The 25299-nt window shown below is 57.7% G+C and overlaps 1 protein-coding gene across 2 annotated transcripts in view; it reads left to right on the plus strand.

The window, feature by feature from the left end:
- Positions 1 to 25299, plus strand: part of MACROD1 (mono-ADP ribosylhydrolase 1) — a 153775-nt gene that overhangs the window by 9549 nt on the left and 118927 nt on the right. For both annotated transcript variants that reach the window (XM_055415667.2, XM_055415668.2), the window contains exons 2-3: positions 1447 to 1548; positions 2650 to 2766. In XM_055415667.2, the coding sequence (XP_055271642.1) occupies positions 1447 to 1548; positions 2650 to 2766 (219 nt within the window). The remainder of the gene's footprint in view (positions 1 to 1446; positions 1549 to 2649; positions 2767 to 25299) is intronic.

Below are 25299 nucleotides of genomic sequence, written 5' to 3' on the forward strand. Positions count from 1 at the left end.
GCTTGCAGAGGGAGAAGGGGGAGGGGGACTCACTTCCAAAGCAGCAGTTGCCTTGGCCACCTGGGGGAGATGGAGAATTTAGAGGGAGCCTCTGCTCGGTTGGTGGGAGTTTTCTCCAGTGATTTGCAGCTCCTGGCTCTGGTCTGCACCAGAGATGTTGGGGGTACCTTTTCCAGGAGGTTGGTCTGGCCTCCCCTCTGCTCCGTCAGGCCCCAGACCTCACCTCGCCTCCCAGGCTTGGTGCGTGGTTTGTGTGTGTGTGCTAAGCTGCTTCAGTTGGGTCCGAGTCTGTGACCCCATGGACTGTAGCCCTCAAGGTTCCTCTGTCCATGGGATTCTCCAGGCACGAATACTGGAGTGGGTTGCCATTTCCTTCTCCAGGGGATCTTTCCAACCCAGGGATCAAACCTGTGTCTCTTATATCTCCTGCATGGGTTCTTTACCACTGGCGCCATCTTGGAAGCCTTGGTGCATGGTGGGAGCTCAGTACATACCTGTTAACTGACTGATCTGTGTTCAAGCTGCCAGGGAAAGGCAGAGCCTGGATGGAGTGGTGGAGGGAAGCGGGTTGGACTGAGCCTGGCTGCCCTGGTGGCCTCGGGCCGGCAGGGGGAGCCCACGAGCCACAAGCCTGGACCGCTGCTCCCCTGCCTGGTGCGGCCCAAAGGGAAGACCAGGCCCAGTAAGGGGAAGCAGCCTGGGTGGACCCAGAGTCTGAGTGGATGAGGAGGGCCTAGCTCCCCTCTCACATCACTAGCTGTCTGACCGCAGGTGGCCTCCTAACCTTCCTGGGCCCATTTCCTCATCTGTAAAATGGGGGCGATTCCAGCCACGCCGTTGATTCAAGCTGGGGGACACCCCAGCCAGGCATCTGTGGGTGGGGAGCCCTCTGGCGATGCAGGGGGCATGCCGCAAACAGGCACCACACCTGCTTGGTTCTGCTGGCCTATGAGGAGGACGGTTGTCCTGGTTCCCTGTGTCCTGCTGCCTGCACATAACAGCAGTGATGATGTAACTGATTGATGATATAACTGATTCAATGCCACCAACCTGCCTGGCCTTAGCATGTATGAGTAAGCTTGAAATCACTCTGCAAGGGCTGTCTTAATCCCCATTCTATACATGAGGCTACTAGGGGCTCAGAGGTGTGGAAGCAGCTGGCAATTGGCAGAGTTTAATTCTGAACCCCTGAGAGACACCCTCCACCTCCATGAGCCTCAATTTCCCTTCCTAACAAAGGGGTCGGGGCAAGATCTTACAGGGGACCCTCCTTCTGCATGCCCTCCCCGTGAACTTGTGGAAGGATGAATGCATGGGGCTGCTTTGCATCCTTGGACAAAGCGAACCTTCCCTGGATGGAGGACAGGAGACCTGTGGGCGGTGGGGAGGCCCCCTGGGCTGCTCCCCTCCCCGCCCACCTGACTCTCCCGCCCCATCCCGCTACAGCGTTTCTGAAGGGCCTGAGTGACAAGCAACGGGAGGAACATTACTTCTGCCGGGACTTTGTCAGGCTGAAGAAGATCCCGACATGGAAGGAGACGGCGAAAGGTAGGCCCTGTGCTGGGGACCCCGCTGGCTGAGTGTGGTGTGGTCCCTTCAGACCCTTGTCTGGGGAGGATCGTCCAGACAATGCCAAAGAGAAGAAGGGTGGCGGCATTTATGAGTGCTTGCTCTGCACGGGGCACTTTGAAGTGTCACCTCTTTTCATTATTAACAGCCTGACGCAGGTTTAGTAGTTTGTTGAAAAATGATTTCTTTCTTTTTTAAAAAAATATTTATTTGTTTGGCTGCACCAGGTTTTCGTTGCGGCCTGGGGGATCTTTAGTTTTGGCTTTAGTACAAAATCTTAGTTGCAGCATTTGAGATCTAGTTCCCTGATTAGGGATCGAACCTGGGCCCCCTGCACTGGATGTGTGGCGTCTTAGCCACCAAAACCCCAGACAAGTCCTTGGTTTGGCTTTTATCCCTGTTATGTCATTAGGAAACTGAGCCTTAGACACACGATGCCATGGCTGCTAGTGCCGGGATTTGCCGGCTCTGTGCAGTGGCCTGCAGGTCAGCGTCCTCATGAGGACCTCGGCCCTGCACGTTGCAGAACTGGTGACTGGGAGCCTGGGCCAAGTCACGGAATGCTCCCAAGTCTCAGTTGTTCGCTGTTGTTTAGTTGCTAAGTCGTGTCCAACTCTTTTGCGACCCCATGGGCTGTAGCCCACCAGTCCATGGCTCCTCTGTCCATGGGGTTGTCCAGGCAAGAACACTGGAGTGGGTTGCCATTTCCTTCTCCAGCGGATCTTCCCGACCCAGGGATCGAACCCTCCTCTCCTGCGTTGGCAGGCAGATTCTTTACCGTTGAGCCACCTGGGAAGCCTCAGGTCTGGGTGACCCAGTGTGTAAAACGGGGATGGACGGCATGGCTGCTCTACCTGTGTGTGGCATTGCTGTGATGATTCACGGAGACGAGTGTGTGCTGCACACAGTAGGTGCTTGGTCAGTGTGGGCTGTCCTCAATCGGGTCATCGGCCCCCGTGCGGCACCCTGCCTCTGGAGGCAGAGGGCGGTTGATGGGGGCCTGCCTGACTAGGGTCCCTGGTGGCTCGCTCCTCCATGGGGGCCTCCCCATGACCACCCCTCAGCCTTTGCTTGTTCCAGGGGTGACCGTGAAGGTGGAGGAGCCCAAGTACAAGAAGGACAAGCAGCTCAACGAGAAGATCTCCCTCTTCCGAGGTGACATCACCAAGCTGGAGGTGGACGCCATCGTCAACGCCGGTGAGTGGGGCCTTCGGGCTGGCCCTGAGTCCGAGACCCGGGCGGCCGCCTCGTCCCTGTGCCAGGCCCGCGCGGACGCCACCTGGCTCCAGTGAGGCTCTGGGGGCCGGTTGAGGGTGGCCCGCTGGCGCCACGGAACCCAGAGAGTCGGCTGCAAGGACGCCTCTCCCCAAGGAAAGCCTGACCCGCCGTGTCAGGGACGCCTTGGCTGAGCTGCCTCGAAGCTCTGAGACCCATTAGCGGCCGGGAAGGGAGAGAGCTGGGCTGGAATCGTGCCGGACGGCCCTGCCAGGAAGGCAGAGGCCAGAGGGGGTGGTCCGACCTCGGGGGCTGCAGATGGCCCCGAGCACCGCTTTCCTTCCTCCATCTCCTGCCCACCCGGCCCCGCTCTGAACGGGGGCGGGCGAGGGAGCATGTCGGGGAGCGTGTCGGGGGAAGGGTGGGGGGCAGAGGCCCCTGCGCCCATGCTTGGCTTCCTGCAGCAGCTCTTGCTGGCTTGGCCATTTATTGTGGTGTGTTGAGGAGTCTGCTGTTTCTCTCCCCTCTCGGGAGTGGGAGAGAGGTGGTTGTAATCCTTCCAGGTGATGGTTGTCTGGCCGAGGTCAGGAGTGGGGTGTCAGGGGACGGTCAGGTCCAGCGGGTGCTCACATGGTTCACAGGACAAGGGCAAGTGGGGGCTGTACCCCCCTCCCCGCCACTGTGGGTACCAGGCAGCACAGGAAGGAGCCTGCTTGTTAGAGAAAGGTTCGCAGACCTGGGCGGACCCTCTTGTCTTGGACTTCGACTCATAGGGAACCTCTGCTGTGTGAGCCCCCCAGCCCAGGAGTGTCTCGAATCTCCTTTGTCTCACCCTTGGGCTTGCAGCCACTGGCAGACCCCAGAGCTGGCCGGGGTGTGGAGTGGCCCAGTGACTGGTTCTCGGTGGTGCCCGTGCTGCGCTGGCTAAGTGCAGGGCTCGAGAGACCTGGGGAGGGGGGAGCTCGGCCCCTCGGCACCTGCGTGTCGGTGACCGGGGCTGACCTTCCGCCAGTGGCATTGCTGTGTGTCTCCTCGCTGATGTTCGCAGACCTGTGTGGCCACAGGGGTGTTCCTTCCCCGACATCGCCTGTCTCAGCGCACAGGTGACGGGTCACGGGAAGGCAGGAGTTCTGACCCAGAGCAGAGGAGGTGGGGTTTCTACCCTTGGTGTGTTTCTCTTGGGCCACTTGGATGGTGGGTGGCAGGGAGGTCTCCATCTGGGGGATTCAGGGCTAAGACAAGTTATCGTGGCCCAGAGGAGAAGGGTCTTTTTGCTGCCTGGACCCTGGAGGGCTGGCCTGGGGTGGAAGGATCGAGCTACGGGGCCCCAGCTGAGGGGACAGTGCCACAGGCCTGTGAGGCTGCCCGTCCTGTGCCCCTGGCCCTGCAGTCACTGGCAAGGGTGTGCGAGGTGCCCCACTGATGTTCTGGTTCTGTCACTATGACGTGTCTGACTCTTCGCGACCCCATGGACTTCAGCACGCCAGGCTTCCCTGTCCTTCATTGTCTCCCGGAGTTTGCTTAGATAGGTTGGTCAAAAACTTTGAGTTTTTCTGTAACATCTTACGGGAAAACCCGAGTGAACTTTTTGGCCAACACCATGCCTTTCTTTCTGAGCTGCAAAAGCAGCCAGAGGGAAAAGTGGGACGTCTTATCCGCTCCTTCACAGCCAGGTGGATGGTTGGCGCCGGGAGGGAGGGTGTGGGGACCAAGGCAGGGTGTTGGTGGGAGGCAGATAGAGCGGGCTGGGGGCTCTGGAGTCTGCTCAAGGTTGTAGGAATGATTAATGGCTCTTCCTGAGTGCCCCCGTGCCTGGCCAGACTCCGAGGGCAGCGGCTTTGTCGCCCTCTCGTGCTCTCCGGAAAGCACTTTGGCCCTGGCTTCGTTTGATTCTCCAGGACTAGGGGCCGGCAGTGTTTGCCACACCTGCCTGGGGACTCGCCTTCTCTGTGGACCTGCCTGGGCTTGCATGATGGGGCAGGTGGTAGGAACCCCGTTAGGAGCTGATCCTCATGAACTATGATGCTCACGCAGCAGAGCTCCCACACACAGCCGGCGTCCCCTGCAGACCCTCCCTCCAGGTCTTCCCGACGGGGTGTTTGAGTGGCCTTGGCTCTGATCGGATCTCAGGGGTCCTTGGTGGTTTGGGGACCCTCCAGCATCCTCCCTGAGCCTTGGCTCAGCCTGCGGCCGCCGCCCACCAGGGGGCAGCAGAGATTGCGGTTCCCGCGCCCCCCAGAGCCCGTAAATCAGCCTGTTTATTAGCGGAATAAAAGTCGCGGCAACGCGGGGCTTTTCGGGGCTGCATAAATCTGGTCTGTGCCTCGTGAAACCCATATGTGCTTAATTCATATGTAAAGTTTCAAGCAGGAAGAGAATACGTGTCCATTAAATTCTATTTGACTTGATTATACTCATTAGCCGTGAATAATTGCTTCTCAGCACCGACCGCCGAGCCACCACAATGAGCAGAAGGAGCCCAGCAATTATCTCGGGGTGGGAATTTTTAAATTTTTATTTTTGAAGTCAAGGGCAGCGTTGGCCCTGCTGGGATCAGTGGCCCATGGGAAGCTGTGTGGGTCGGACTGGGCTAGGGGCTTGAGGTCTGCTGTGGAGCTTCTGGATTTTTTGCGGGGGTGGGTTCAGGGGGCGTCTCTCTTTGTCCCCGAGGCCAGATGGGTAAGGGTGGGGAAGATGACATCCTGCCTGGGCCTGGCTCCAGCTGCGGGGACCGTGGAGGGGGAGGCCTGCAGGGCGGTGGAAAGGGCCTGTGAGAGAAAGGGGTCTGCACCCCCGGAGCCCCTCTATCCTGAAGAACTGTGGCTGGGGGGAGGGTCTCCATCCCATCCCTAGGGGGGACCCTGGGTGTCCTCCCTGCCTGCCCTCTTTACTCCTCCCCTCCCCACAGAGGGACTCCACCCACGGCCTCTCTCAGGACTTTGGAGACTCAGACTGTTTCCCGAACGGTCCCCTGGCATCTGAAGCCCAGGACTGGCTTCACTCCTCTCTGCTGGTGTGTAATGTGTGATTGGGGCGTTTGTTCTGTGTGTGCACCTGTGACAGTGGATGTGCGTGTGTGGTTTGTTGTATGTGTCACATTGTTGTATGTTACGCGGTAGATGGAGGGGCTGGGGCTGAGTAGAAGGGTATGTGACTGGCCGGTGGCAGGGCAGGAGGTCCCAGGGGACGGGACCAAAGCCCCTCAACCCCGCCTAGTGCAGACTTGCCCCAGTGGCTGCCGGCCGAGGCCACTTGCTCGGGCAGAGCCTGGAGAGAGTCTGGGGCTCCGGCCATCTGCGCTGGCCATGGCTCCTGCTCACGGGGGCACACAGCATCCATCTTAATTCAATTGGGCTGCCACACTGCCCAGATAAGCCAGAGAGCTCCTGCAGCCCCCATTCTCCGGGGCAGCACCTGCCTCTCCAGCTTGGTCCACGTCTCTCCCTGCGTGTGGGGAGAACCAGGCTGGCATCTCCTCTGGAGAAAGCTCAGGTCTGGGGGTTCCCCCCCGGGGGTGGGGTGCATCAGCTTCTGGAGTGTTCATGTCTTCCCTTTGCCAGGAAATGGGAGAGGACTGTGAGAGGAGGCATCGTGACCTGGAGAGGGTCCCTTCCATGCACTTGAAATTCCCAGCAAACCAAGCCCGTGCTTGTGGGCCCCTACTTCCTGACAGACAGCCGAGTCTCAGGCAGGAAGTGTCCTGGCACACAGGAAGACCCCTCTTCTGGGTCCTTCCAGGGTCCGATTGCTAGCTTTGGCCTTCAGGACATGATGGGACCGAGCTGCCCCCAGACACTGCCCAGCTGTCCCAGGCTGGTGTGCCAGGGCTGTGGGCACAGAGGCCAGGAGCTAGCTGGGAATCCTAACTTTCCTGTCGGCTATGCTGTGGCCTCCGGTCCGCTGTCTCCAAGTCTCTATTTCCCCATCTGAAAAATGGAGCATCGGTGGCCCCATCCCAGAGAGTGGGGCTGAGGGTGACATGCACTCAGGCCCGTCCGGCCCTGGGCCGAGGGCCCGGCACGTAGCGAGGCCCCTGCTAAATTAGTATTGGAAAGTCAGCGTGAGAGCAACTAAGTAGAATATAATGTGACAAAGCAGTGGAAGCGAGGTCTGAACAGAGCGCCACGCGTCGCCTCAGGGACCAATTAATTCTGCAAGGAGGTGGCAGGAGGCGCAGGGGGTCAGGGGAGCCTTTGAGGGGCCCAGGCGCGCGGGCCGGGGCCCTGCGGAACGGGTGGGAAGCCATGTTTCAGAGCGACAAGCTGGCCGCTCTGGGAGGTTTTTAAGCCGCTTATTTATTTAAAATAAGGCATGAAGTGGTGCTCTGTTTCCTTAAGTCTTGGGGCTTTGATTTGTGAGAATCTGCCAGCTGCTTCCATCACCCTCCTCCCCTCAAGCCAGCCAGAGCCCTCCCTTCATTCCTGCTGCTGTCTGGAGGGCCCGGAGCAGCCTGGCCCCCGGCTGTCCCTGGGCCACCACTCCAAGCCAGTGATTTAGAGACTGCCTTGATGGACTAGCAAGCAGGGGGGCCGAGGGACGCCGACTGCCTTGTGGGAAGTGATCTGACGCTAAACTGTCGCCGTAAATCGCTTTACCTGTCACTTCAGATTTAAATGTGTTTGCTGAGGCTTGCCGGCCGGCCGGGCCTCCGCAGCCGCCCGCCTTCAGCAGCAACTTACCCGCGGCGGGCATGGAGGGCAGGCAGGAACCTGTGAGCCTTGGAGACCTCACTGGGCCCTGGCCCCTGGGGAGCACAGGTGAGATGGGCCTCACCCTCCATGTTGACCGCTTGGCATCCCCACAAAGCAGGGGATGATCCCCATCTTCAGTGATTAAACTGAGGCTCAGAGGATGAGATAACATGCCCCAGCTGGGCAGGTGACCGAGTTGGAATGTGAACTCCTCTGTAGCTTTTCATTCATTCGTTCAGCAGACAGACATGGCAGGCCTGTCATGTACCAGGCACTGGGGTAGGCCCTGGGCTACGAAAGACTCAATCTCAACCCTCAAATGCAGAGCGAAACATGCAAACGGAAAGGAAACGGATAGCAGAGTGTCTGAGGGATGGGAGTCACACCTGCAGGGGTGGGAGGCAATCTGGAAGGCTGCCTGGAGGAGGCAGCGCTTGAGCTGAGAAGTGGGGATCTGAGTCAGAAGCTGGACAAGGATACAATAAGGGGAGAAAGGGAGAGCACGTGCAGGGAGGGGTGAGGAGGTGGGGCGTGGGGAGACTCTGGGGGCTAGGAACGAGCCATGGTGGGTTCTGAGCCGAGGTTTCTCCCTCTGAAATAGCCACACCCCGTGCGACCTCTCCTGGCTTCTTGGTGTTACTATATCAGCCCCGTGGTGTTGATGAGAAACAGGTTCAGAGGCTTGAAGCCACTTGCCTGATGGCACACAGTTTAACGGTGGTGGCACAGACAGGGGAGGTTTGCCGAACTCTAGAGCCTCCAGGAAATGCTTCCCCCACACACACCTTTTTAAAGAGTAGCTGGGACTACTTTCTCTTTGTCTCTTTTTCTTTTCTGGTTTAAAAATCTGAGTCCCCGGGTTGGGTGTGTTGTCATCTGTTTTCCCTGTAGGGACATAGGGAAGTGGGGCAGAGACGGGGCATGGTGGGTGGGCACTGCAGAAAAGAAGGGTCCAGGTTCATCGGCCCCACCAGGACTTGTGGTGGGCTGCAACTCCTGTGGCTTCCCTGTCTGCCCCGAGCACCCCCCACCGAGCCCTGCTTCTGGGCTGGGGGCAGCATGCCTTTGCCTGTTCCCCCTGGACCAGGGGCTGCCCCCACACTGCACATATCATCTCGTTCCTGAGGCCGGCGCTCATGTTCCCCCAGCTTACAGACGAGGAGACTGAGGCACGCATGGGGCACAGCGCTTGGCAAAAAGGCTGAACCAGGAATCAAACCCTCATCTTTCGATCTTGGGGTTTGAGAGGGACGTCATCGAATTGCATTTTCAGAAGCTCCCTTTGGGTCCAGGCTGAGGGACCAAGTGGACTGGGAGGCCAACAGAGAGGCGTGGGCTGCAGGTAGCCCTCTCCCCACGTTAGAAAGCCCAGGACGCCGGAGACAGTGCCAAGGCCTGATTTCCACCAGTGCAGGAGGAGGGCGGCTTGTTTCCACAAGGTCGAGAAGCGGTTACGTAAATTCATAAATGATGGATCTCTCCTGAATTATTGAGATTCCCTTGAGGGCTCGCAGGGCCTGGTCCAGTGAGCCGAGCTCTGGCCAACGGGCGGGACTTGAGGATCCCGGCAGGTCCTTTCCCCCCAAGCTCTTCTGCCAAGTTTCCCTTTGACGGTCAGATTGTTGCCATCCTTCCAGAGGGAACGTGATGGTGGGCTGTGGACCTTGGACTGGTTGACCCTTTGTCCTGAGACTCAGTAAACGTATGTTGAATGAATGAGTGATCGCACGTCCTTGAGAGTTGGTGTGATGGTAGGAGGGACTGGATGAACCAGTGACTCCCCCCTGGGCTGCTGGGATGTCAGCTGCCCCAGCCCAGGCCCTGTGCATCCCCTCTGGTCGTAGAAGTCAGGGTGGGAAGGGACTAAAGCCTCGTGTAGATGAGGACAGTGGGAGACAGCTGCTGGTGAGGTTCCTGGCTCAGTGTGAGGCTCGGTGACCTTGGCCTGCCGCCAAAACCGTCACAGTAGGGAAACCCAGAGAGGGACAGTGACCTGCTCAGGGTCACTCTCTAGCATGCCCTTCCTCCTGCATCTTTTTCTCCCCATCACCAGGAGCAATTGGTCAGGAAACTGGGGCAGGGGTGCGGGCAGGGCTCTGCCGCCCACCACCCCCTGCCGCGGGACCCTGAGCTACCTCCTCCCGGCTCCTCTCGTCCTTGAGGACGCCTGGCCTTACCCACACCTGTGTGCCCGTCTGTGTCCCCGCCGTGCTCTCCATCCCGGGCACTGAGCTGAGGAGGCTGGAGCTTGTGGGAATGTGTGTGTTTTGAAATTAATGGGGACCATTAAATTGGCCAAGCATGAAAAGGGCTGGATCTGCAGGCCTTGGCTCGCTCTCCCGGAATGATCCGCCAGCGCCTTGGCAAAGGGCTGCCCGGTCGGCTTTGGGCCTCCCCAGGAGGCTGTGGCTTGCCTGCCATTTAACGCATGGGTGCCCTGTGTCCCTAGGAGGTGAAGGGGCTCTGAGAGCCAGAGATCCCTCTGGAAACTGGGGGCCCCTTCCCTGTCTCTCAACAGGCAGCTCTGCAGACAGTGCTATTTGCAGGGGTGTTGAGATGAATCTGCTTTCCCTAGACCCCTGGGCTTCCCTGGTGGCTCAGATGGTAAAGAATCTGCCTGCAGTGCAGGAGACTTGGGTTCGATCCCTGGGTCGAGAAGGTCCCCTGGAGAAGAGAACGGCAACCCGCTCCAGTATTCTTCTTTTTTTTAAATTTAATTATAAAAACCCCTCCCACCTCCCTCCCCATCCCATCCCTCTGGGTCATCCCAGTACACCAGCCCCGAGCACCCTGTATCATGCATCGAACCCCACTCCAGTATTCCTGTCTAGAGAATCTGAGAGGGTAACAGGCAGGAAGGCCAGGGGTCTCCAAACGGAGGAAATAGGCTACAAGTGTCTCTTAAAATTCTGTGTTGCTATGACAACACCCAACTTAACTTTTCTCAAACCTTGAGGTAACCAGTGCATTTTTTTTAATGGAAATGTTTTTCTTAAGCTATGTTAATGAAACTATATATTTGCTTTGGAATTTGCCTTTCTTTAAAATGGTTCCACGTAAGACTAACATTTTTCCTTTTCTCAAACCTTGGGCTGATAATAGTTCCACAAACCAGTATTCCTATCAATTGTTTTATGGCCAGGGGCGGGAGGGGGGGGTGACACACCTTGTGCCATCCTGTCTCAAAAATGCATATTGTGGGAGAGGGGCCTGGGGAAACTCCCTCAGCCTTGAGGTGTCTCTCTTATCTGATTAATAGCTAAAACTAGCAGGGGGCACACTCCATCCCCCTTCTGATGTCTATGTCAGAAGCCTTCTCTGCCCCTTTTTTACTTTAATAAAACTCTGCTACACAGAAGCTCTTGAGTGATCAAGAGCTGGTCCCTGGTCCCGAAGCCAGATCTTCTTTGGAGATCACGAATCCCACACCGTTCACCGTAAGCCATCAAATGCCATGGACAGAAGACCCTGATGGGTTACAGTCTACGGAGTCGCAGAGTCAGATATGGCTGAGCAACTAACACTTTCACACTTTCACCAGACTCCTAGGGTGGACTCACACACACGTCAGAGCCTGACTTTGGGGGCTCCTGGGTGAGACCTGGCCTGCTCCCAGCTTGGGGTGGCCTTTAGGATATGTTGTGATTCAGTTGCTGAGTTGTGTCTGATTCTTTATGACCCCACAGACTGTAGCTTGCTAGGCTCCTCTGTCCTCCACTGTCTCCCAGAGTTTGCTCAAACTCATGTTGATTAAGTCAGTGATGCTATCTAACCATCTCAGCCTCTGCTGCCCCCTCTCCTTTTGCCGTCAATCTTTCCTAGCATCAGGGTCTTTTCCAATGAGTCGGCTCTTTGCAATCAGGTGGCCAAATGATTGGAGCTTCAGCTTCAGCATCAGCCCTTACAATGAGTATGACCTAATATGACCTAGAAGAGAGTCAAAGGATGCAGCGGCCCCCCCCAACCCCCTTACCTCCCACTCTCTAGACAGCCCCACCAGCTCTGGAGTCTCCAACTCAGGACATTGCAGTTGGGAGCTGGAGAGTCCTGGGCAGGAATCCTGGCTCCACTCACCGGCTGTGTGGCTTCAGGCAAGCTCCTTCACCTTTCTGAGCCTCAGTTTTCTTGTCTGTGAAATGGGGATACAAGTGCTCCAGGACCCAGTGTCCTGGGTTGTCGTGAGTTTGAAAGGAGACAGTTCATGGGGAGCGCTCAGCATGATGACGTCTGGGATAGAGAACGCCCAGGAAGTGCCAGCTCTGTCCCCGCTGCCGTGGCCGCTTCCGTGGAACCAGGTCTGCTGTGCACCAGCACCTTCCTGGCCTCCCAGTGCTGAGCTGAGCACTTGTTGTACCCAAGGCAGCTGAGGAGGGCCCTTCCTGACCGCCAGGAAGGATTTGAGGTCTTCGGACCATGAGCACGCAGAGGTGAGCTAGCCCCCCTCCCCTCTGGGGCAGGGCCGTCAGCACCTGCTCTGCCTCTGTCGTCGGGACTGGTGTGTGTGTCACATGGAACAGCCCCTGCCGGGGGATGTCCCCCTTCCTGGGGGTGGGGTGGGGTGTTGACTGAAGCTCTCTTGTTAGCACTTGGCGGCCGCCGCTGAGCTGGAGGAACTGAAGCCACCAGCCCTCCCCTCCCCTCTCCTCCTTGGGGTCTTCTTGCATTTCAGAAGCTCACCTGTGGGGCTCATTTAGTTACTTTGTAAATTATTTGTGCTGATGTTTCCTCAGGCCCTGCTGGCAGCAGTGACCCCATCACTGGTTCCCTTTCCCTGCAATCTTTTTTTATTTTTTTTGACCACATTGAGCAACCTGTGGGATCTTAGTTCCCCAACCAGGAATCGAACCCTTGCCCCATCAGTGAAAGCAAGGAGTCCCAACCATTGGACCACCAGGGAAATTATCCACCCCACAGTCTTGATTGATCACTTGTAGAAAAGGTGCAGCTGTCCTGTGGGGGTGGGGACAGGCCTGGCCCGGGCTGGAGGGCCCCCACAGGTGCAGCACTGGCTGACCTTGGAGGCTGCTCACAAAATATCGACAGACTGGGGTAAAATCTGGTTCTATGTGCTGCTCCTCCAGGTCTGTGTGCGCCCCAGGGGAAGATTAAGAGGAAAAAGTGAGTGAGTATCTGCAGTGCCTCGCACACTGGAGGGGTCAGTAAATGCTGAGCACTGTTCTTATGAGTGAAGCATCTCGCTGTACCACCCACTAGACCAGAGCCCCTGGGAGGGCAGCGGCAGGACCCACTGATCCCGGATCTCCATCCGTGGACAGGGCTGGCACATGGTTGGTGCCCATCTGTGGGGGGTGGGTGCCCAAGAACATTTGCACAGCAGGTCCCTGAGGGGGGGACACAAAAGGACGGGAACTAGCGATGCATCTTGGTGAGGGCTGTTGGGTGGAAGCAGGTCTGCCCAGTGGGCACAGCCGTGCAGGGGGTGCAGGGGAGGGGCCGCAGCTCTTTATGTCCTTGTGGAAGTGTCAGAAGCCAGTGAGGACTTGGAAGCCAGGAGCTTGGGCTGTAGCCCCCGGGGGAGGTCATGTACTTGGTTGTGGACCTGGTGGCCCCAGTGGCCCTGGGTGGCCCCGAGAGGGTGGCGGCAAGGGGTGGATGTGGCCGGCTGGCATCACCTGCTTCGGTTCATTGAATCTCCATCAGGCGCACCCCACACCCAAAGGCCACAAGTGATCCTGGTACAGTGGTACCCACCCTCTTCCCCCCCATCACCGCTTCCTCCCCTTCTTCGGACATTGTAATTGCCATAAAAATAGGAGCTGAGCTGCGGTGGCTGCTGTGGAGCATGTGGGAAGAGAGAGGCCCGGCAGTCAGCTGTCCCCCTGCCGGCAGGGGCCCGCGTCTGTTTTATTGTCGCCGCCTGGCTGTATTTCACGTAGGTTTAAACATCATCAAACGGCACATCCCTTTTGAGAAGCAAGAGCTGCCTTGTTGAGGAGAAACAGGAACATTGAAATCTGCGAAGCAAATGGCCCAGAATTGACATTTGCGACGGGAGCTTTACAGCTCCGTCAAAGGCGCTAAGGCCAGCCTGGCAGCCGGCAGAGAAACTGCTGGTGAGGCTCACGGGTCACGGGAAGCTGGGGTGATTCCAGCTGAAGCCTTGGGGTTTGGCAGAGAGGGGACCAGAGCATTGCAGGCAGGGCCGGGGTGGGGGGTGATGGAACTCTGTGGATCACTGACCACCTCTCAGCTTCCCTGGCTTTGACCTTGGCTCAGCCTCGTCTCCCTCCTAACAAGGCAGATGGGAGGCCCGTTTGGTTCATGGAGCAGGGTGCTGGGCTCTGGGGTTCAGGGGGTGGGAGTGGGGACATGCCGGGGTCTAGGGCTGCTGCGGCCACTTCCAAGCCCCTGTGACCTTGAGCAGCATACACCTCCCCTCTGAGCCTCGGTTTCTTCGTCTGTAAACCTGAGAGAGTGACGCCTTCTTCTCTGAAGGTGGTTTTGGGGATGGAGATGCATGCAAATGCCTGGCAAGTCATTGGAACTCAATAAATGGTGACTGTTACCACCAAGCAAGTAGGCGTTTGAGCTGGAATTGATTTTTTTAAGAATGTTTAAGCTACCTATTTCCACTGAAAAACAGGTATAATAAAACCGGGGAACCATTAAAACAGGAATGAAAAGAAGTGACAAAGAGGATGCTGACCTGGGTATTAATAGAAATGTGCCCTGTGCTCCTGGCCACACCCAGAACCCTCTGGCCTGGATGCTCTAGGCATGTGCTTTCTGACCTGCTGGCCTCTTTCCTCGTTCCCGGGTCTGTTCGGCCCATGGAATGCTGGTGTCTGGTCGAACCAGGGGCCGCGGTTCATACCTGCCCTTGTATTTTTTGCTCTTGGTGGCAGCCTGGGCAGCTTGGCTGCTGGTACTTACCTTGGCCCCATCCAGAAGACACCTCAGAACTAGGCCTTTGTGACAACTCTATTTCTACTGTGTGTGAAAAGTGGCCGTGAACTTCCCTGGTGGTCCAGTGGTTAAGAATCCACCTGCCAGCGCAGGAAACACGGATTCGATCCCTGGTCTGGGAAGATTCCACATTCCGCAGAGCAACTGAAGTCAATGTGCCACAACTACTGAGCCCCGTGTGTCCTAGAGCCCGAGCTTTGCAACAGGAGAAGCCACTGCAATGAGAAGCCCGTGCATGGCAATGAAGAGTAGCCCCCGCTAGCTACAACTAGAGAAAGTTGTACAACAAGGGCAGCAGTGAAGACCTAGGCCCGCCAAAAATAATTAACGAATACATTTTTTAAAAAGGAAAGTGGCCTTGAGCTTCCTGGCAGCCATAGCAAAATGGGAAATAAGATTTTGGTTCTGTGACTCTAAACTTGGAAATCTACTTATATTTCAGCTTCATGCCTCTTTCTCATACTTTCTTCTCTCCCTCTGCCACTCTTACCAGCTATTGTTTATTTGCCTATGGCTGCTTCACCCCTTGCTGCAGACCCCGTCTCTAAGTGCAACCCCCTCACGGCTTTGCTCCCGACTTGGGAGGGCCCTCTGCCCTCTTGTTTGTTGCCTTCCATTCCCTTGTCAGCGGCCTGGCCTCTGGCCCTCTTGCCTCGCGTAGGCCCACTGGGTCTGCCACTGTGATTTCTCTCAGATGAGCCAGTGACTAATCAGGGTTGTCCCCAGGGGGCCGGCAAAATCTTTCCCTCCTTAATATCGGAGTTTAAAAATGTGTCACCATCGATTTGAAGGAAAGACTTGTTCCTGCTGAGAAAAGTGGCCTGGAGATTCGTCTCGCCTTAGGAATTACACCCAGGCAGCTGCATACATTCCAGAGGCACAGAGGCTCTCCATGCAAATGCTGCCTCCCAGCCCCACAGCCAGCCTGGAGAGCCCCCGGAACTGGCACCCCGCCTGCCCACCTCACATATTCCCACAGGTACTCTGGGGGCCCCGTTGTGGGGGGGCATCCTTGATGAGAAGAGCCTTATTTCTCTCCACCTCTTTATGGCGAAGCTAGAGGCTAAGCCCGTAACTAATTCCATATCATGATGTGCTTTAACCCTGGAGAAGGAGGAGGAGTGACTTCTGAGAAGGGGGTCCCCTCAGCCCCCCGGGGGGGTGCATCCTTCACCCTTGCATGTGGATGTGTTGGCTGCACATGGATTTGCTCCGAGGGTGGGATTAAAAAAATAGGGCCTGGATGCCTCGTCTCCTGACCCTGGTTCATCCTTGCCTGGAAGGGACTTGTTGGGGTCATTTTTTCTTTCCCCCTGTCTCCAGACAGGCCTCCTCCCCTCTGGCTGGCAGGCCTGCCCCTGGCACTTTGCCCTCATCCTGGCCCGGCCTCCTGCCCCACAGCCCCAGACCATGGTCCCTTCCTGGTCCAGCTGACCAGGACAATCAGCGTAACAATGACTTGGCGGGTGGCTTTTCAGCCTGGAAAGCTGGTGACTAATCTCCAGTCAGGAAGCTTTTACTGGGTCCTGGGTACTTTCCACTGGGTCACGTCACCCTTGAGTGAGTGAGTGAGTGGGGCAGTGGGCCCATGGTAACCCTGCAGAGTTCTAGGTGTCTGCGAGTGGGCACGGCATCAGCCCAGGACGGGGGTGTTTGGAGAGCTTGGGGGAGGTCGTGGCGGCCCCTCTGTGGCGATGTTGTTTGTCCTCCTGGGAGGCTTACCCAAGCATTGCACAGAGCAGAGGGGTGACCTTGGCCGGCACCAGGATGGTGGCTTGCAGTCTGCCGTCTGGCTCTTCTTCCGGGAGCTTAGTGGCAGGTAGGAGAGGGGTGGGCCCAGGGTGCCGGTGTGCCCTCCCTGGTGTTGAGGGAGCCAGTGCAACGGGCAGTCAGGGTAAAGGTGAGCAGGAGGTTTGCAGCCTCCCGGGCGCTTGCTGAGTGGTCGTTTGCCACCTGGTGTAGGAATGTCTGCAGGCTGGTCCCGGTGCCTGCCACCCCAGCTACAGAAAGGGCCCTGCCAGGGCTCTTGGCAGCCATTACCCTGGGGAAGGAGGGACTTTATTCTTCCTGGCTCCTAAATGTTATCGCCTTTATAGACTTTGGAAATCAGTTTTATGGCCTGTGATGTTTGTCCACTGAAATATGGAAAGCGCCTGGAGAGGAATGAACCACAGGGTTGCTTCTGGCCCTGAAAGGTCAGGTGGCCGAGGGTGAAGGGCCAGGGCTCACATCTATCCACGCCTGGGCCACTCTTTGTTGACTGTCATAGCTGGAAGGGGCTTCTCTGGTGGTGTAGTGGTAAAGAATCCGCCTGCCAATGCAAGAGATGCAGGTTCGATCCCTGGATCAAGAAGATCCCCTAGCAACTTGCTGGGGAAGTGACTGGTACACACCCACATGGTCAGGCCTCAGAATCTCTCCTGCCATTTCTTTTTTTAAAAATGATTTTATTTATTTATCAATGGCTGTGCTGGGTCTTCGTCGCTACGTAGGCTTTTCTCTAGTTGCAGCAAGTAGGAGCCGCTCTCTAGTTGCAGTGTGTGAATTTCTCATTGTGGTGCCGTCTCTTGTCGAGGAGCGTGGGCTGTAGGGCACACAGGCTCAGAAGTTGTGGTGCCAATACTGTCAACCCACTCCAGTACTCTTGCCTGGAAAATTCCATGGACAGAGGAGCCTGGCGGGCTGCAGTCCATGGGGTTGCAAAGAGTTGGACATGACTGAGTGACTGAACATGCACACACACACCTGGAAGCGGGGCAGGGATGGTGTGCACCATAGCGGGCCCTGGAATTCTGTCAGGAGGGTCAGCCTGAGGCTTCAGGACCTGCCCCCTTTGTCAGCTGGTTCCCACTGAACTGGGCTGGCTACTGACAATTATCGCTTCTTCCTAGACATCCCTCTATACCAGCTGCCTCTTTTCGGGTGCCATCCAGGGCACCTCGCCAGCCACGGGGCAGTGTAGTAAAGAAAAAAATCAGTCCTCTGGGTTTGCCAGCTGCGATGCCAGCCTGGCAGGGGCTCCCACCTGCAGAAGGTGCTTCGTCTCCGAGCAGAGTTGGTCTGCTGGGAGCTGGGTGGGGTGTAGGGATGCAGTGGGAGCCCCCTGCAAATCTTCCTCCCTTTTCTGGACCCAGGACCCTTGAGGGAAGCCCTGAGGGTCTGCCCCAGGAGAAGGCTGCTTCTCTGCTCCTCTCTTAACGTGCAAAGAGCTCCTACACATCAATAAGAAAAATTGTCAAAAGATGTGGACAGGTCAGAGAAAAACAAATGGCCAGTAAACAAGTGAAAAGATGCAGAACTTCGCCAGTAATCAGGAAAAGGCTAATTGAAATAAGACATATCATTCTCCACGGCTGGAGAAGAGGCCGAGGCTGGAATTACTGATATGCGCAGGTTTGGTCCCTGGAGGAGGGAAAGGCAGCAGAAAACCGGCCTTTGCTGGACTCACCCCTGCGGCTCGCACCAGCCGGTGCACAGTAGGTGCTTGGAAAGACTTGCTTTATCCCAGAAAACACAGAGAACTTCTCTTTGCTCACAGGGAGTCTCAGCAGGACCACTGTTGCCCTTGTGGCCCCCGGTTAGCCATGCCCACCACTGGAGATCCTCCTGGGGGGATATGCTCCCGGTCTCATTCCCACGCTCAGCTCCCTGGCCCCAGGGACCTGATCCACACGTTCCCTTGGCCGTGGTCTTTCTGGGCCTGGCCTCTTAGGGGGTGTATGCCGTTTCCTGCTGGGCAGTGCCTCTGGGTTTCAGCTCTCTCTGCAAACTCATGGCTGGTGCCTGAGCTGCACTGCACAACTAGGGGGAGAGGGTATTCGTCAAGGCCACGGTGGAATTGGGGGCCCTCAGCGCTGGGCAGCCCTGGCTTATGTCACAGCTTTTTCCAGCATTCCTGGGATCCTTGATTTAGGGAAGGTCTTGTGCAAATAGTGACCTTGACTCTCTGGGCATCATGATGGGTACACCCACATGGTTGGGCCTCAGAATCTCTCCTGCCATTTCTTTTTTAAAAAAATAATTTTATGTATTTATTTATGGCTGTGCTGGGTCTTCGTTGCTGGGTAGGCTTTTCTCTAGTTGCAGCAAATAGGAGCTGCTCTCTAGTTGCAGTGTGTGAATTTCTCATTGCGGTGCCATCTCTTGTTGAGGAGCACAGGCCCTCTGGCACACAGGCTCAGCAGTTGTGGCGCACGGACTTAGTCGCTCTGTCGTGTGTGGGATCTTCCCGAATCAGGGATCAAACCCATGTCTCCTGCACTGCAGGTGGATCCTTTACCACTGAGCCATCAGGGAAGCCCCTCTCCTGCCATTTCCGGTTCCCTCTCTGACCCTGTCCAGTCCAGACCAGCTGAATGATTTTGGGCCCCTCACCTCCTAGCCACTGCACCCTCTCTTCCCATTTTCACGGGTCTGACTCTAGTCATTCATGCTCCAGGTCCCGGCTTGGATGTCATTTCCTCCAGCAACATGCCCCGACCTGCCACCTGCTCCATAGCACAGCCGGCCATTCGTTGAGCTGTGTGCTGGGCGCTGAGGCTGCAAGGAAGAGCAATGGAGATGTGGTTCCAGGCAGCTGGACACCCTGGGGAGCTATACAGTCGCCTGCAACGACTTGGTCCTACAGGCAGACCTGTCGGGAGGATCAGGAAGGGGGGGGTGGGGGGAACATTCCAGACAGAGGCCTGAGGTGGCTCCCTGGGGGTGGCTCAGCTTCTTTCTCCCAGGAGCAGGGAAGGCAGAGGGAGGCCAGGGCGGGTGGCGGCTGCTCCTGGAAGCCCAGTTGCCCTTTTTCTGCCTGCCCCAAGAGGGTGGCCCTTATCTGTAGAGCCCAGCGTGGCCCAACCACAGCAGACCTGCCTTTGATGTGGAGCTCAAGGGAGAGCACAAGTCTTACTTCAAAGGGCTTCAGTCCCAGGGAATCTGGGTCTCCAAGTCCTTGAATCATCCTGCCCCTCCTGTCCAGCAGGAGAGCCCCGGCCTAGGGGAGACCTGAGCCTGGAGCTCGGCTCCTGGGGTCCCAGGCAGCCTCCCCTCGTGGCTCCTTCTTTCCTGTCCTCTAGCCCCTAAGGCCCAGCCTCCTGCCAGTCTTCCCTTTTCTGGACCTCCATCCTGGATGGAGGAGGGCATAGTCCACCTCCCTTCATTCAGAGAGTATGAAATGAGGGAGGCCCAGCCCTTGCCTCTAAAAGACACTCAGTGTAGAGTGGGAGCAGTGGGCACAGCACAGGGTATGAGTCTAACTAGGGGGATCCAAGGTAATGGGGGCTGGTCAGGGAAGGGTTCCTGGAGGAGGCCTGCCTGGGGAGGCTTACCTCCCTGCAGCGATTTCTGGTGGGGACTGGCCTGTGCCTTTCCCTCCAGGTTCACAGATCCCAGTCAGGCTCCTTAACTGGCCTAGGACCTGGTTCACACACGAACCTATGTCACTATAGCCTTGGGCAAGCTCCTTAGGCCTGGGCCTCAGTTTACCTGCTTGAAAGTGGGGATGAGCGAGGATGGAACACGGTGACAGATGTCTGGTGCCTGGCACCATCGAGCTGCACTGCCTTGCCTCTCACAGATGGAAGTCCCCGCTAATCATGAGGTGCCAGATGTGGGCCGTCCCACGGGGAGGACACACAGCCATTACAAGATCCCAGGGTGCCACCCGGCTGTGCCAAGCGTCTCTCTGTGCCAGCTCCCGAGGACTGAGGCCTCGCTGAGAGCATGTCTCCTGTGTCTTCCCGGTGACAGGTTCCATCTGCCAGCCCCTGGGGAGCCACCATCCCTGGTGACGGGCCCTCGGCCCCTCACCCCTGGCTTGTAATCTCATCGCTAAGGGACTGCGATCCCTTTCTCCAGCCCCACCACAACTAATCCATTCACCAGGGCCCTGATCCAAGAGAAAGCTAATTAAAGAATTTCTGCTCTTGGCTCAACCTGGGCTTTGAAGATTCCCCTTGGTCTTCCTGAGTATCTGAAAACAGGTGGAGAAAGGGGGCCTCCGAAAGGGTGTCGGATAAGCCCCCAGAGCCTTAGTAATAGGCTTAATCCCCACAAAGCTGGCAGGCGTCAAACGTTTCCCCCGCCCAGCACTGCTGAGAAGGTGCTCAGGGCTCGTGACCCTGTGGGCCCCAGACTGCACGGTTCCCTGTCCCTGGTTTTGTGAGGCCGTGCGTTTCCCTGGGACGGTCAAGGCCATGGAAGGGGAGGGCGCAGGCGCCTGGCCGCCCCGACTGCAGAGCAGTGAGTGGCACTGTGGTGCTGAACCTTCTCGTCTGTGATATGGGAGGTCCCTGCCGGGAGGATGGCCGTGACCCCTGGCACAGACCCGACGTCCCATCAGGTGGGCTTGCTTCCTGCTGCCCCCCGTCCAGAGCCCCCCATGTTTCTTTCGAGAGCTTTTGTGCCTTTTGGAGATTTTAATCAACCAACCACAACCACACAGGGTTATTCAGCACTGTGAGCAGAGCGTGCGAGCCATAGGGAGAAGGATCTTTAGGGTCCTGCTCACTTGCTGTCTGGGGACCTGGCGCACAGTAGGTGCTCAGTAAAGACTTGTTGATCGTGTGGTTGGTAGACCAGTCCTGAGAGGGTTAGTGTTTGCTCTCACAGGACCTACACTACCATTGCTGTCTTCAGAAAACGCCTGCAGGGTCTTTGGGGGAATCACTGAGCCTCTGAACGTGGGGTCAGGAGGGTCTTAGAGTCGGCGCTCCTCGACACTCTGAGCCAAGCCTGGTATAACCCTGGAGAGAATCGGGGTGTCGGCTGCCATGCCAGCCGCCCCCTGCCCCCTCCCAGGCCGCTGCTCCCCCATTTCCCTTGCAGTCCTGGGGGTGCAGGGAGCATTTAGACCCGCAGTCCCCCGTGCAGGGGCCTTGGGCCCGCATCACGGAAATAAAAATGATAAAAAAACCGTCACTGAATTCTGGGTGGCAGTAAATTACTTAACACCTGAAACGGGTTGAAATGTGGCCACTGTGGCTTTTAATAAGCCCATCTCCAATGCCGCCGCTTCCGTGGGGAGGCAGCCGGCCTCTTCTCGAGGCATAATTTTTTCGTGCCCCAGGCTTGGCAGCGGTGCAAATAAGATTTCACGTCCCCTGTAAATCTCCGCAGGGGGAGCGCCGGGTTTTCATTTGTGCTGTCAGTTAGCGGCTCGAGGGAGCCTATTTACTCCGCCTCGGAAGAAGAGGGTCCCTCAGAGGTGCCGGTGCCAGGCCTGGGGGGGGCGGGTTGTGCAGAGGCCGGTGCTGACAAGGGGACAGGGCTGTGGAGGATGGGAGGGGAGGCGGGTGGGCCGGGGGTGCCTGAAAGTGATGCGCGACCTCCTCCCAGCCCTCGGGAGGCAGCGTTTCAGGGCTGGCGGGGGACCTCAGCTCTGTCTGGGGCCTCGTACTCGGGTGCAGGGTGGGATTGGCGTTGTTAGACCCCTCCCGGGTTTGGTTGCTTCTTCTCCAGGATGTTTGGTGAGGCTGAGACCCCTCCTGGGAAGTGGGGGCAGGAGGACAGAAGCTTATGGAACCTGGTGGTGGCCGGGTAAGAGCAGGGATGGGATGGCAGCCACCCTTTATCCTACTTGAACTGACGGACCAGGAGGAGCTGGGTCCCAGAAGCAGAGGCCTTGGGCTTTGGGGTGTCCCTTGGTGGCTGAGCGGCTCTTCGGGGGCTTACTCCACTCATGTCCGTCACCTCAGTGATACGTGAGGCATGAGATTTCTTTGTGAAGGAAAGGGCTGGACACTGCGTGGCGGGAGCGGGGCTGCGGCAGGGGCATCCCGGGCCTCAGGGGAGACCAGCCTGTTCCCCAGGGGCCACTGGAAGACGTGATGGGGTGACAAGGGCTCCTCACTGCCAGTCTGTCACCTCCACCGCCCAGAACTTGCGCCCCCTCGAGGGGCCCGCCCAGTCTGCTTGCTGTCCTGTGAGGACGGGCTCGGGACCACTCAGACCACCTTCTGCTCTTCAGAAAGGGTCAGTTGTGTTTGGAGGGTCTTCTTTCCATTGACCTGGAATGCAGGTCCTGGGATCTCCCCCATGGTCCCTGGTGATTTTCTCCTGTGGTCCCATCCCTGTGGGCCTCCAACCACAACCACCACCACCACCCCCGACCCAATCCATCCAGAGCATTTACTGAAACCTAAGATGCCCTCATCCCCACCTCTGTTCTCCAGAGGCTGAAAGCTCAGGTCAGCCTGAGAGCCCCTCTAGCAGGTTTGGGGAGCAGGCCACAGACCCTGGGTGGGGTCGGGGTGGTGTGGGGAGCAGGTCGCCTCTGCTCTGTGCAGACCCGGGGGCTGTTGTGGAGACACCTGGGCCTTCCTGGGGGACGTGCCGGCCAGCTCAGCGCCCATACCTGGCAGCAAGGGGTGCTGCGTAAACCCTGCAGGCACCAGGCATGGGGCCTGCGCTCCCTGGACAAGCGGTGGGGTGGGGGGATGCAGCACTCCAGCCCTCTCACGGGGCCCCAGCACACACAGGAGCAGGGTCAGCGCTGTCCCGGTGGGAGAATCGAGAGCCGTGAACTGTCCTCACGCACAGGCTTTATAGACGCACAGGGAGTAGGTGGTGGGGCCTGCGGGTCTCACCCAGCTCTGAGGCCCTGCCTGGGGAGCCCGCAGGACAAGTGTTAATCCAGTGGTTCCCAGCCTGTGAGCCCTTCCTGGGCAGAACTTCTGTTAGCTCTCAGGGACTGAGGAACACAGCCCCGGAACCCAGCTCTCCTCCTGCTCCTGCTTGAAGAGAGGGGCTCGGGGGCACCTGGCTCGGGGCCCTGCTGTCAGTTGTGTAGAGGGTCCCTGAGCTGGGTCAGCGCCCTCCTCGGGGCTAGGGGTCAGGGGGGTAGTAAGACTGCCTGCTAACTGGTGCCCAGTCTTGGAAAGTTGTACTCCTTGGGTCCAGCCCTGATGGAGTGACCTGTTGGTTGATCAATTTGCTGGTGTTTATTAACTGTTCACATTGACCATGCCTCTGGGGTCTGAAAAGGGGTGGAAAGCAAGACATGCCCACCAGGGGCCCCTAGTGAGTGAGGTGCTGGGACCCATCACCTGTGCAGGTGAGAACCAGCAGGTGTGGCCCGGTGGGCACGGCCTCACCAGACACAAGGTCTGAGTTGAACCTTCAACAGCCCTCAAGGGCATTGGGCCAGGAAGTCGGGGTCAAGGCCTGCTGGGGAGTGAACTGTACCCCGTGTGGCCAGGGGTGGGGCCCGGTGGATAGGCGCCATGCTTCCAGGAGAAGCGGAGTCTTCCAGAGGGCGTACAGAACTGGACCCGCCTCTGTACCCCAGCCTCAGTGCTTCTGACAGCCACGTGCCAGGCCCGCTCCCTTGCCCCCCGAGTCCTTCTCGTCTGAGGAAACACCCTCAGTGGAGACATGGCCCCCCGGAGAGCCTCCCCACGCTGTCTCACCCGTGAGCATCCCTTCCCACCTCCGTGAGGCTGGAAGGGGGCCCCAGCCCCACCCCCAGCGCACAGTAGGCCATCAGTAAACATCTACTGACTGGCTGGTGGATCATGTTCTTAAAAGATGAGTCTCCGGTGAGGGAGGAGCAGGCAGCCCTCCCGAGCAACCCCCTGTGTGCTGGGTGGGCCCTCGGAGGAGGTCAGGGAAGCCATCTGTCCCTTCCTCAAGGCCCACACCCCCGCCCAGGGGCCAGCACTGAGGACTAGGAGGGTGGGGGGAAGGGCACCTACAGGGTCAGAGCGCCCCATGTCACCCCAGCCAGGCCACCTGCCAGCAAGGCACATCCAGAAATAACCTTGCTTCCTTGGAATATAAGGAAAAAAGCTCATTAACCCATTTCCAGATGTGGAATCAGATCTAAGGCAGAAGTAATGAGCTCTTATTTTATGTTAAATTTAGCAGAAACTGCTATTGTTCTCATGGAAAATAATTTTTTTCTCCCCCCCAACCCCGGCCCCACCCTCTTCGGGGTGTGAGATATCAGAGTAGGCCTGCAGAGTCGTGAAATCAGCGGGTGCATCTTGGGGATAAAGGGTGTTGGGGTGGGGGGACCCGGGCCAGCGGAGGGACAGCCGTGTTCCCAGCGCCCGAGCGGTTCCAGGCTTATCTGGGTGCCCACACGGCTGCTGGAGCCTCTTACAAGATAATCCATGGCTCCTATTAATACGTCTCCTCGTGAAAACCCTCTTGGAATCGGCCTTTAGCTGGCAGTCGCCTTCCCCGGGGCCCGTGGGATGGGGTCAGACGTCCCTTCTCCGTCCTGCAGCAGGATCACGGTTTTGGTTCCAGTGGTGCCCCGGGAACGTACTGACCCAGAGTCTCCTTCCCGCCCAGCTACCACCTCTGTGCCGGTAGGTCCTGACAGCTGGGCTGACCCTCGGAGGGCAGCCTGGGGAGGGGACATGGGCAACCGAGACCCTCTGGGCCACAGATCCCGGCCCCGGGCACGCTGGGCCACCAAGCTGGGAGTCAGCAGCCGAGAGGCCTGTAAAAGTTAAATCTTTCTATTTATTTCAAGAAAAGGACAAGGAAAGTGGACTTGGACATTTTATATGAAAAGAGACAAACAGAAAATAGGACCAAATAAGTTCATCACATTCATCTCAACATTGAAGTTTCAAGGCACCTACAGGAAGGAGGCCCAAGGGCGGTTCTCAGTGCACTTTGGTTTGTGTTGTCGTCGTGGTGGGTGTTTGCGTGTCCAGTGGTGGGGCTGGGAGGGGGCAGGTGGGCCCTGGGGCCAGGCCGGGTCAGCCAGCCAGGAGTCAGGTGGCAGCAGGCAGCAGTGGGAGCGGTCCCACCACTCAGACCCCCGACACTACTCTGCCCTTCAGAGGAAAATGAAGAAGATGGGGTGGCCAGGGGCTGATTCTGCAGGGGGGATGTGTAGGGGCTCAAGGGAAGCAGGGGTGCCCTGGCCGGGGTCTCTCAGATGGCAGAAGGGACC

The sequence above is a fragment of the Moschus berezovskii genome, chromosome 25 (genome assembly GCF_049115385.1).
Source record: "Moschus berezovskii isolate FMDL1 chromosome 25, NW_MosBer_1.0, whole genome shotgun sequence".
Lineage (NCBI taxonomy): Eukaryota > Metazoa > Chordata > Mammalia > Artiodactyla > Moschidae > Moschus > Moschus berezovskii.